The sequence below is a fragment of the Schistocerca gregaria genome, chromosome 1, assembly GCF_023897955.1.
Source record: "Schistocerca gregaria isolate iqSchGreg1 chromosome 1, iqSchGreg1.2, whole genome shotgun sequence".
Taxonomy (NCBI): Eukaryota; Metazoa; Arthropoda; class Insecta; order Orthoptera; family Acrididae; genus Schistocerca; species Schistocerca gregaria.
The window spans coordinates 1197639409-1197652882 of record NC_064920.1 but is presented as its reverse complement, the minus strand read 5'-3'; the positions used below and the strand labels follow the sequence as shown (position 1 = coordinate 1197652882).

At 38.6% G+C, this 13474-nt stretch overlaps 1 protein-coding gene across 1 annotated transcript in view; it reads right to left on the bottom strand.

Annotated features, from left to right (window-relative positions):
- Positions 1-564: 564 nt before the first annotated feature.
- Positions 565-13474, bottom strand: part of LOC126284709 (5'-nucleotidase-like) — a 95042-nt gene continuing 82132 nt past the window's right edge. Inside the window, exons 9-12 of the mRNA XM_049983843.1 lie at positions 2337-2495; positions 1803-2012; positions 1543-1707; positions 565-842 (exon numbers count right to left, since the gene is read on the bottom strand). Of these exons, the coding sequence (XP_049839800.1) occupies positions 733-842; positions 1543-1707; positions 1803-2012; positions 2337-2495 (644 nt within the window). The 3' untranslated portion in view covers positions 565-732. The remainder of the gene's footprint in view (positions 843-1542; positions 1708-1802; positions 2013-2336; positions 2496-13474) is intronic.

Below are 13474 nucleotides of genomic sequence, written 5' to 3'. Positions count from 1 at the left end.
TTTACAATAGCTGAGATAACAGTTCACAATAACATTTTTTTTTGTTAGATACTGGCAAAGTAATAATAGCAAAAGTTTCTTGATTTTTCAACTGCATTTTGCCTGTGGAATAAATATGTTTGTGAATAGAGATACATGTCAACAGACAATATAGGTACAGTCGATAAAACTGTAGTAGTTGCATTCCATACTACTAGACAGACAAAATAATCAGTCAACAGTACACTTGAAAACGTGTGGCATATTGAGTTACTTCTCAAACAGGGAGATGCAAAAGAGATTGCTATCAGTATGCATTTTTTGGTTTTATAAATTTATTCAGAACATACTAGTTGCTGAAAAAAAATCTAATATTCCTTAAGTCAAACTTTCTCTCTCTCTCTCTCTCTCTCTCTCTCTCTCTCTCTGCATGTGTGTGTGTGTGTGTGTGTGTGTGTGTGTGTGTGTGTGTGTGTGTGTGTGTGTTCATATTTGTCCAACAAAATGATTTACTGAAGTGTCATGTATAGTTTTCACATAGTTTTGTGATAAAGCTATCTTTGCTATAACTGATAAATTTCAACATAAATTTAAACAATGTTTTATATTGCAATAAAGTGACATTAGTATAATCTAATGAAGGCTCTGCTTTATATCTTTAAAACTATTAAAAACCATCAGGTACTTTCTTTCGCATACGGCCGTAACAGCCTTTTGTCTTCATTACAGCCACACTGTAATTTTTTTCCAGGGTCACATAATCAGTGCTATCCTTGATCCTCGTCTTGCTCTATATTTAGGGTACAGGAACTTCCAGCCAGCAAATCCTGCACCAGCTATTACCACAATGATTACCAGAGTAACTGGAAAATGAGAACATGGTCCTTCAATACTGGAAAATGAGAACATGGTCCTTCAAGATGTCCACAGTTTTAAATAAAAAGCATAATTCTTTTATGGTAACAGTAAAATTAGAACATAAAATCTGCTTAATTTGCACCAATGTTGAGTTTTCTATTGCAACACTTAACATCACATTGTATGAATACATAGTCTGTGGCGATGGTACTATCTTGAATTACCCATGTAAATATCAGGAGCTACAGCAAAAATGGAATGTGATATACAACACTGAAGTTTTATCTCAGCAGGTGGATGATACTAAATGCATTCCATTACAAATAAAACTAATCTCAGAACAAGAGAATATCAAATATGATTACCAAAAAATTATTACTGCTATCAAGTACTTCATTATGACTTATTTGCCTCTCCCATTCCAGAGAATGGTGGTTCAAATTCCATCTTATCCATTCAGATTTAGGTTTCCCATAGTTTCCATCTTGTTTAAGACAAATGCCATGGAGGATCTTTTGAGGAGGATTCATCCAGTTTCCTTCCCCATATTTTCCTCAATCCAAGGTCATGCCAAACTTCTGACATCCTCTCTGACTCATCAACATTATATTAAATCCTGATCTTCCTTCTTTTTCCATAACTATATAATTTTACAAATGAATTAACTAAATAAAAGTTGAATGAAAACTTAACAGAATTACTTACTTATTACAACCTCTCCTGTATTGTTGTAGCAGGTTTCTTGAGAATTGCTTGTTCCTTTATAAAATTTAATTCTCTCACCAACTGTTGGAATAACAGGTATAGCGCTGCTTTGAAGTGAACCTTTCCATGAAATGTAGTCAGTCAAACTATCCAGGAATGTAAACTCTGCAGAGAAGTTGTGTATTTAACTTATGAAATACAGTTTTCAATACAAAAGTACTCTTAAAATGTTTCATACTAAAATCAAAATAAATACTCACTATAAAATTTAGGATTCAAAGATTCACTCATAACAAATGAGAAGTGATTTCCTTCCAGGACAAATTTTGGAAGTGCTACATTATAACTAATTGTTGCATCATTAAAATTCACAGTGTTGAATCCTCTAGGGTCACTAATATTAAATATTTGTATTTGTTTCACTCTTTCCCCTGCTTTATTTTCCAGATTGTAAGTTGCATGAAGATAATCTGAAATATAAACAAGAAGGAGAATTAATTACTGTGCTAATAATGCATTAATGCAATGATTAAAATAAAAGGCAAAATTGATTAGGCCAAAGTAAGGGCATCATAGTAAACTGTAATCTTACATATAGTGTTTTGCAGGAAACAGTCTACATTATAAAATAGAAGATCCACATACTTAAAAAGTAATACATAAATGAATCACAAATAGTGTATGCCATATTCCTGCATCAGTATTTAATTCTAGTTAGTTAAAGTGACCCTGTTACAGGTTTGAAAAATCTTTCAGTATGAATTACCTGCCAAACCTCTGACACACATACTTACTAGATACTTGTAGGAAATTTTTCATTGGTTCAGAGGGTGACCTATAGTCAGACACTGCCTCTTCAAACATTTCCTTCAGTTGTTGCCCATTCAGCGTTACAGAATAAATGTAAGAGTCATTCTCAAAGATCCCATATATATCAGCCACACTGATATTACCTGAAATCATGCAAATGCTTATTATTAAAAGATATCATTGTAAACATTAAAGATGTTGATGAAATAAATGTACTTGATCCAATAATATTTGGTCCATGTAACAATACGTAACAGATATTTACACTGTCCAGTTACATTAATGGTGACCACATGTCGGAAACCTGAATATCCAGCTTTTGCTTCATGGAACACTTAGAGACAACAGTGATGTGGAGCCATGCCAACTCTATTGCCACGGCCAGCTGTGCTGGGTTTCTGGGTTGAGGATCCACGGCACGAACAGCCCCGTCGAGGTTGTCCCACAGATTCTCAATTGGGTTTAAATCCGGAGAGTTTGGTGGCCAGGGGTGTACTGTAAACTCACACTTGTGCTCTTCAAACCACACACGTAAACTGTGGGCTATGTGGCACATTGCACTGTCCTGCCGGTAGGTGCCATCCGGCCGAGGAAAAACAAACTGAATTTTGGGGTGTACCTAGTCCCCAAGGACAGGTGCATACTTGTGTTGATCAATTGTGCCTTGCAGAATGATGAGATCACCCAGGGAATGCCATGAGAACATTTCCCAGGCCATAACATGAGCAGGGCATTTGCTTTCAGACATTTCATGCCATGCATGCCAACAGCCATCAGTCTGATGGAGCATACCACTGATGAATAGCAGTTAGCATGGATGCATGAGCTAGGTAGCTGCTGTGGAGGCCCATAAACAATAACATTCACTGCACGGCCATTGAGGAGACACTGTGGTAGCCCCTTGACCCATCTGGGCAGTCAGTTTCTCGCAGTCGCCGTGCTGCTGGTTTTGGATAGTGCCATTTTGCTTTAGACAGTATACTTTAACCTTAGAGGCACATGAACACTTATCAAACTTAGCCATTTTGGAACTGCTTCTACCCTTGGGCTGAAAGGCAATGATCAGGCCCTTTTGGGCATTATATCAATCACTCAGTTCTGTAATAGGACTTAGTGAGGGACTCTATGAACTGTTCAGTACCACACCAGACAGTTCCTCAGTGTACCACCCAATCCACATTACACATAACATAGTATGTAATGAAATATCTTTTGCTTCATAATTTATCTTCATATGCTAATACATACATTATGTACATGATGTAGCATATCAATTTAGCTTATCAGCCTACAAGGTTAAAGTAACTAGCCATAATCTGTAATTATCAGTAATGCACTATTTCTGAATCAGCAATTTGATAATGGGTATGAGAAAACTAATTATGTACCTTTTGAAAACAATAAGTGAAGATCTCATGATAATGTCAGTATCAAATTCCAGCTTGTAACTAATTAGCAAATTAATCACTAGAAGTTGATTATTTCATGTAAGGCGAAATTAACAATTCAAAATGTTTCATGACATCAGATGTGATTAAATTCGTGTAGGATCTTAGAGAATCATGTTATTAAAGATCCCAGACTCAGAATTCCTGTAATTAATTTTGTAATTACACCTTCTAGAAATTTCAGACATAAATAAATGACGTTTTTGAGATTCTGACAAAACACAGTTTTTGTATAACATGTGAAGCTTGTAATCTAATTCCACAGTCTGTAAAGTTAGCACAAAAGGTTATTCAGTAATTAATAAGGTATCTGTAATTTTGTGTCAATCATTGTTAACCACATTTCATCATTTTATTTTTGTCTCAAAACCTAAAATCCAATACTATTCATTATAAGCAAACATTTGTTTACTTCAGGATTGTGATAACAGAATATTTTGTAGCCTTCTAAACTGCTAACTGTAATTTGATAGATCTATTTTGTAAACAATAAGACCAAAAGAGCATGTACTGTCAAGCAAGTATATAAGCACGTTAAATAAAAAACAAGTTATGGGTTGTCATAGTTCTGTAATGGAAGGTCTGTGTAATTACATTGTTTGAGAAAATTTAGGCTGTCAAAAGGAAGGTTCTCTGGAGTTTACTTTTATTTGAAACATCAGATCATCACATGTTGAGTTCTCAGGACTATCTGGAAATGGATTAAGCATGCCAATGTACAGTTTCTACAACATGCTGGAGATTTCTGTTATAAGACCTAAGCAGTCAGCCTTCTAAAGTTTACTTAAATTGACAGCAACTTGTTATTAAGTTAATCAGTTTCTGTAAGCATAGAGTTTAATTAATTAATCACAAGGTGGCTATGTTAGAGTTTCTGCATCATAGCAGAGACTGCACTGTTTGCTGCGTCCCTCCGACATGCTTGTATTACCCTCCACCGCCAGTGTTGCCACCTGTGAGCGGTTGCTGAACGTTGATGGCAAACATAGATGTGATCATATTGATGTGACTGGACCATGTACTTAATGAAGTGTTAGGATGGTATGTGTCTCAAAAAATACATGAAAGATAAACATTGTATGTCTGGTACATTATTTGGCCTTAGATGCCCTCTCTCTTCAACTAATCAATCTCCCATCTCCATGAAAATGAATGAGAGGTATTCATAAGAATTTTACGTGTAGTAAAGCTGACAGAATCATTGCCATGGAAGTGGTGGAGCAACTAATTATGTTGCAGGTCACAACACCCAAAGATGACAGTGGTCATGCATATGTGTGAGTTGGGCATATGTATTTATCTGTCATCTAATAAAGACTTTGAAAGCTAATATTTTTCAACAGTCTACTTTTAAATGTGCTTGTCTGCCACTCAGTGCCTTCTCTGTATGGTGAATAGCAATCTGTCCAATTCATGCTGTGGTTTCTGTATTCACAATTTTAGTAGTTTTTTTATATTGGTGGGTAACACAAGAAAAAACATAGTAAAGCACAACAGAACGCAGTAATGTATTTTGTGTTTGTGTGCCATAAGACTATCGATATGCACACATGACGTGCATTTCTGACGTTTGCCGTGGTCTCATAAATTCAGTGCAATTCACTTTATTCTTTACTGAATGTTATTGTATGCTTTCGTTGATGAATAAAAGTTAATTCTGCACCCTTTAGGGATACATACAATAATTTATGTGTGTTGCCTATCTCACTACATAATAGCTGGCTCTTAATAATGTTCATATCTTTCTGTGTCTAGTGTCCTTGACAAACAGTGAAATACATACTCAGATGATGGCGGATGACAACAAGCTATCCCTCACCACCGTTGACAAGATCAATCAACTCTGCAATGACATACAAGTTTTGGAACTTAATCTCCCATCACCACAGAATATGAACCCTGTGCAGTGTAATGAAAACAGCACTAGTTCTGTAATGACCCCAGAAATGCAGGCAACATGGTCAGCTCCACACCACAGTGCAGTGAATGCTACTGCTAAAGTGGAAGATAATGTAAAATCGAACTTAAAAACTTTGTTGGTCCATGTAAATTCTTCCATGTCATGACCACATGTAATGATAAACTCTATAATGGGACTACAAATGCAGGTGACCTGGTCAGTTCCTAACCGTGGTGTAGTGAATTTTCCTGCAAAAATTGAGCATGTGATTACATCAGCCTCAAGAACTTTAATGGTACTGGTGATGTCGTCCATGTGTGACCACAGCTTGGAGCAACAAACTATTCATCCAATGGATCCATTTCATCTGGAACATGCCTGCAATTACAGGCTCTGCTCCCCAGTTCATCCGCACCACTCCTTCACTTACAGGCTCCATCATTTATGCCCATTCAACCGCAAACTTGGACTGCAGTAATGGAAAACATATTTTGTCTACAGCAGTGACCAACAACAACAAAACATTTGCTCTGATGATTAATAATTTGGAACACCAAACTACAACATTGGGTTTTGATATTATTGTGCATGCTCCACAAGATTGAGCTTACAACAAGCTCAAAAGTATGTTGATTGCTTGCTATACAGAATCCACTGACCTCAAAATCAGGCAGGTGATACAACAAGGAAAAGTGATGAAAGAACCCCATCAGAGTTCCAAGGACATGTATGTAATTCAGTAAACAGCTCCACAGTGTCCAACATTGTGTTGCTACACGTTTGGCAGCAACTACTACTGGCACAGCACTGGCAGAATATGACAATAAATCACCCAACAAATGGCTATAGGTCATTGATAGGTTCTGTATAATCCTCAAAGTTTCCTGCAACAGTGGCTGCGGCAGCATTGGCAGGCTTCCTGACCGAACCTGGGCTGTCATCACACCTGCAAGTGCTTCTGAGGAAATATGAAGATTATGAACCACAATAGTAGTGCTGGCAGCACAGGTGCAGATGCAGCAGCAACAGTGGGGTACCAACAGTCAACCACAGGCCCAGTTTAACCTGGTGTCACCATCACAAGAACTACGGTGACAGGGGAACAACATCCATAGGAGGGGTAGCTGGTGCCACAGACATTTCTGCCAAAATGCTGTAAAGTGTACCTCACCATGCAGTTGTCCAAATGGCAACTGCAATCTGAACTAGGCACAACAGACAGAAAGTGCCAACAGTACAATAACATATGCATGGAATGTCAATAAACATTCAGAGACAGTCTGAACCACAATAACCAGTGTGTACACAAAAGCAGTTCAATGTGTACACACTATCCTCAACAAGCTATCTCCAGTATGTACACAGTAGCAGTTCAGTGTGTACACACTATCCTCAACAAGCTATCTCCACATTTACATACTAATGCATCTATAGGTCTTTATGTATCAGACAGGCATACAGGCACGAGAGACGTACTCTGACTTTGGTAGACTGCCTCCTGCCAGCTATGCACCAGGCAACAAACAGGACATTCAGGCATGGTTGAAAGGAGTTAACAACTCTGCAATCAGCACCTATGGCCACAAAGTGCTCACTAGAGTCCTGTATGATCGAGTAAGTGAGCATAAAATACGAGGTGGGGCGAGCACACCCTAACTGGATACGCTGCCCCCACTAGTTCTTGTAACCAAGCATAGAAGCCGTGACCGAATACGTAGCATGTAACTTCAAACACATTACACATGTCATTATCTGTGTGAGAGCGCAGCCAGTACGGGCTTCTCATTTGTGGTCTCTCTCTCTCTCTCTCTCTCTCTCTCTCTCTCTCTCTCTCTCTCTCTCTCTCTCTCTGTAATCACCCAGTGCGAGGAAGCCAGTGCAGTGAGACGTAAGACTGAAACCAATGTTTACACACTGAAGAAACAGGAAGGTCTAAAAAAGCCAAATATGGAGTGCATTTCTGTTGGTTGTAGACAAAAACAGTGTGTCTACTGGGTACATATTGTGTATAAACTGCTCCACATTATTGTTTCCAGTCGGGAACCACTCATTTAAAGAAGCACAGTTGCAAGAAACCTCACAAAGATACAGCTCCTTCAGATATGCTGACAGTAGTAAAAATATTATTACAGCAAAGTGTGTTGCAATGTGTGCTAAAGACATGAGACCTTTTAATGCTGTTTCCAGTGAAGGTTTCAGAGAACTAGGCCAAGAATTAATACATCTATGTGCACATTATGGAGAAGTTAACGTGGAAGATGTCATGCCACATCCCTCTACTATAAGCAGACATGTCAAAGAACAAGCTGATGCAATACGAAACAGCATAATGCCTTCTGTTATTGCGGAAGTTATTAATAAAAGATGTGCTGCGACAGTTGATATGTGGACTGATTCACATAACCAGGTGCACAATTTGACGCTTACAACACATTACATTAACAATTGTGAACAATTTTTTATTTACAACAAAATTCCTGGCCATTAAGAAGATGAGAGTAAACATTATCAAAGAAATTGAAGACAGGGTGGCTCATTGGGGCATTTTAAAAATGGTTGAAATGACTCTGAGCACTATGGGACTTAACTTCTGAGGTCATCAGTCCCCTATAACTTAGAACTACTTAAAACTAACCAACCTAAGGACATCACACACACCCATGCCCGAGGCAGGATTTGAACCTGCTACCGTAATGGTCGCATGGTTCCACACTGTAGCACCTAGAACCGCACGGAAACTGAGGCCGGCTGTGAAATTTCGCCAGACATGTTTTGTTTTTGTCTCCAACCAGGGTGCCAATGTAATAAAGGCTATGGAAAATCACTAAAGGATTCCTTGTGCTGCTCATTGTATAACACAGCACTTAGCCATACTTTCGATGAAGATAACTTCTTGTTAACATCATGCCCCGAACATCGCATCAACAATAAATAAATACTGCAAAATGCATTGTAAGGTACATTAAGAAAAGTTGCCTCTGCTCTTCTTTGAAATCATCGTTCAAACAAGAGGTCTGCACATGCTGAAACAGCTTGTACACTATGCTGGAATCCTTAAACACTCAGTATAACAAAGTTGCTGCTTTGCTGACAGCACTTACAGATTGAAAAATTACGCACTTTCTGAGACCATTTAAGGAGGCCACAGATGAATTAGAAGGCGAAAAAGAACCGACAATCCAGTTACTTCTTCTTTGGTTTCACAAACTGCAACAAATTTGCAGTGTCAATAACACTGACTGTCAGGTGAGTAAATACTGCAGTTAAAAGCACTGTTTCATTATGATACGTGATAGATTTATAATTAACTAGCTTAATTTATGTGTACTAACAGATATGTATTTTTCAACAGGAGGTAGAAAGGATTAAAAATTGAGCCTTGACTTTCGTTGTGAGAAGATTGTGATCACTTCCAGACATAAAATTGCTATGTTTCTTTGGCCATCTTTCCGTGATCTTAATATGCTTGAAATAAATGAAAAGCAGGAAATTCTTAGCAATATGCTACTTACACAGGTACAACAATCATTAACATAATTGTTTTTGCATAGTTAGTGGATAGTGTATTATAGAGAAATGGAAATGTTATAATTCGTATAATATTTCATTAACGTAAAACACCTCATTTTTACGGGAACATTTCAATGATTTCCACATCAGTTCTGTATTACTTGTCTCTTTTGTTTATTGTCATAGATCCTTCTCTGCCAGGCCTGGCTGCAGTTGCAAGACATATTTTGTGTAGTCTATCCCAGCAACAAGCGCACCTAGTAAAAGATGCTTTAGTAAAGCCGGCATGTTACTAACAAATCACCGCAGCCAATAAAATCCGGAATGCGTTAGTGATTTACTGCTGATCAACAATAACTATAATCTTGTTTCTGATGCAAACAAGTGAAAAGTATGAGAAGTTATGCCAGTAAATGTTTAATGTTCTTTGCATGCTTTCTTTATGAAGAAGGTTGTCTTCTAGATTACAGGACAGCACTTATTTAATGTTTCCTATTAATGAAAGGAAAAATATATCTTCTGAAATAAGACTCGTCTTCTATCCTCGATTGTATTGAAATATCATTTTATTTTCCAAGCGCTTTATGAATTTAGATGTGTCATGTACCCATTCTTGGAAACATTACTTTTGCATTAAAAGAGAGAGAGAGAGACAAATACATTGTGGTGTGTGTGTGTGTGTGTGTGTGTGTGTGTGTGTGTGTGTGTGTGTGTGTGTGTGTGTGTGTGTGAGAGAGAGAGAGAGAGAGAGAGAGAGAGACAGAGATGCGTTGTATTTGTACAGTACAGTGCAGAGCCGAGCCGAGGCGAGGTGAGGTGAGAAGTCAGCGGTGACCAGTCATACTTGGTTATCCGCGTGTCCAGAATCCGGATATCAGACATGGGGCGAGTATGTGACCGAGCCCAAGCCGTGTTGTGTGGAGCCGGACACAAGCAGCTCGGTTCCCACATCAACAGGCGATCCGCGACCGGTCAAACATTGAGCATTGCAGCACTCTAGTGCTCACCTTCAATGTCGGTCTCTCCAACCCTTTCAGTCGATCATTTATAGTTGCTGATGTTGTTTATTTTGGCCACTGACTTTGTCACACACTTTGCTCTAACAGTGAACTGCAGAGAATGTACTTGCTGGACAGAAGTGAGAACAGTGCAGTGTAAAGGGCCAGAAGTCTCCCTGCTTACAGTGCATTACAGAGAGTTGACAATGTCTATGACTCTGACAAACACATCACAGCTTCTTCAGCATGCAATATTAAAAACCCCACACAACTGACAACTGAGTGTTGTAATTTACAAGCTGAGCCATGTGTTGCGACAGCAAGGTGTGATCATGTAATACAACACAAAGAAGATATTTGCAATGAAAACCAGGACATGAAAGCAAAATTATCTGATATGGATACAGAGTTGGTGATGGCCAAGACTGAAATTGCATATCTGAAATGCAGAAATGCTCCTACAAAGAGGTCACCTGAGAGCTGTGCAATAAAATCATCAAGCTAGTTACAGATGCAGGCTCACCACAATGGCATCAGGCATAATACAGTGCATCACACCTGCACCACAGCAAGATAATCCATCTTATTAAATGCATGTAGAACTGCACTTCAACAGCAAATGGAAACAATGGAAACTTTTGAGGAGGTGTTTCATCTTGGGATCATCTGTGGGTCTGACAGCCAATTGTCATCAACCCCCTACATCTCTTCTGCAAGGAAGGCAGATCATGGAGGCCATGTCCCGATTACTATTCTTTAGATACAAGAGCAATCGCAGGCAGGAGCCTGGTGCCCAACGTACAGAACTTCATGTGCACCTTAGGTGGTGCAAAGGTTTTCAGCACCCTTGAAAACTGAAAAGCAGATGACTAAACACCATTAGTGGTGAGAGGCATCCAGAAAGCTGTGGTGATCACATCTTTTGTTTATTTGAATTTTTATTCATGCTTTTAGCCCTTAAAAATACTGCACCGACAAGATGAGGTATTGAAAGGACTTCCATTTTCTTTTGCTTATTTGGGTGACATTTTGGTGTTCTCTATTGACAATAAAGTACATGAACAGCATGAGATTAGATTTTAGATTAGATTAATTATTTATTCCATAGACCCATAAAAGAGGGAATCCTCCTGGGTATGGAACATGCCAAATAACCACATTACAAAAATGTTATTAAAAAAACCTGAGATTCATTAATTTTAACGATCCTCAGTCAATAAACAGTAAAATTATGTACATGAATTAAATTTAAACTTCTAATATTTACGGGTTTAATATTTACGTGCGCTTTTATTAAATCCACCATTCAGACATTTGCTAGTTTCTTGGCTATTACAACCAAGTATTGTAAAAAATTAAAGTAAATTATTCATTTCAATGATCCTCAGTTAAGAAAAGTCAGATTATGTACAAGATTTAAAATTAAACTTCCACTATTTACAGACTTAAGACTTACATCTGCTTTCCATACATCCATCATTCACACAGTACGTAGTTACTTGGCTGTTACAAGAAAGTACTGTCAAAAATTAAAGTATAATAAATTTTCATTAAAATGGTATACTGCACTTGTTGAGAAACTCATGGATGGAATAGAAGGAGTTGGCCACCAAAAATTTTTTAATGTGTGTGAAATGGGGTTGTGTTTGACCATGGAATAATTCTGAATGAGGAAAAATGCATCACTGGAAATACTCAAGCCACTTTTCTTGGCCAAACCATTTTGGCCAATGGCATTCGCCCATTGACAGAGAAGACTGCAATACTAAAAATCCTGCTCAAAACCAACAGATTATCAACAACAGGTAATGGCAGCTGTACAGACACCTCTCATGGATGCGCTCATAGGCTGTGACACCATATGATGGTGACCTGTTAAGTGGACATCCAGATGGAAAAGGCATTCTGCAGTCTCCAGGTGAGCATAAATTAGCAGTGCTTCTCACTTGTCTGTGTCTCATACTCACCTGACTATGATTATCAGTGTGATTCAGTTAGGAACTGGCACAGCACTCCACCAACAGGTTTACCAACATTGGCAGCCATTCAAACTTTTCTCCAAAATGTTGCAAGCAGCCTGGCAAAAGTGGAGTGCACACAATAGAGAGCTGTTCACAGTTTATGACACAGTCAGATACTTTTGATCTCAAATCAAAGCTCAACCAATGATTATTTTTTGCTGACCAGAAAATAATTACCTTCATGTTCAAGAATGTTAATGAGAAGTGCTCACCCAGACAGTTCCAACATACTGGGTTCATAAATCAACTTACAACTGACATCTGCCATGAAAAGAAGCCAAAAATTGTTTTGGTGGACTGCTTCCCTAGTAACTGTGGCATGATGCAGACTATAGACTAGAATGAACTCACTGCAGAGAAGGGCACAGATCCACAGTTACAATCACTGCTAAGGATTTCTCCATAGGGCTACACCTCAGTTAAATTCCTGTGACAAGCTCAAAGTTAAAGCTGTGGTGTGACCTCTCCCATAATGAACCACACCCATACATTTTTCAGAAATTACATGAGACAGCCTTCAATAGCATCCACTGCCTATCTCAACCAGGGGACAAGTCTACAATTAGGTTGCTTACAGACTGCTTTGTGTGGACCTCTGTAAAGAAGGACACATGTTTGTGGGCATGTTCCTGTGTCCCATGACAACGGAGTAAAGCATCAAGTACACATTGGCACCAATAAATTATAGGGTGAACCAGCTTGACACACCTATGTTCACATCAAACTGGTTGGCACTCTTCCACTGTCAGATTGACACAGATGCTTGTCCACTGACATGGACAAACATACAAGATAGATGGAGGCAACTCTATTACTGACATCTTAGCTCAGCTAAAACTACTGCAAAACATTTATGTGTATGTGTATTGTGTATTTCGGGTGATTGCTCCCAACTACAACCATGCAAGGTTGCCAGTTTCATTCCACCATATTCCAGGAGCTAGTCAAACTATGCATCTTTCAGTAACACCACACAACTAGCTATCACCCCACTATGATACAGTAGTGGTACAGCACCTTAAAGGCATCGTTAAAGTGTCACCAAGAAAAATGGACCGAGCCACCTCCCTCAGTTCTCTTAGGCCTCCAAACAGTGTTAAAATGTGACATTGATGTGTTCACGGCCAACATGGTATATGCCAAGTGTCTATACTTTTCGGTGGACTACTTAGTGCTAGCACCACTGCCTGCCATGGAAGAGCTTCTGCTGTTAAACTACTGCCGAACCAATATCCACAACCTGCC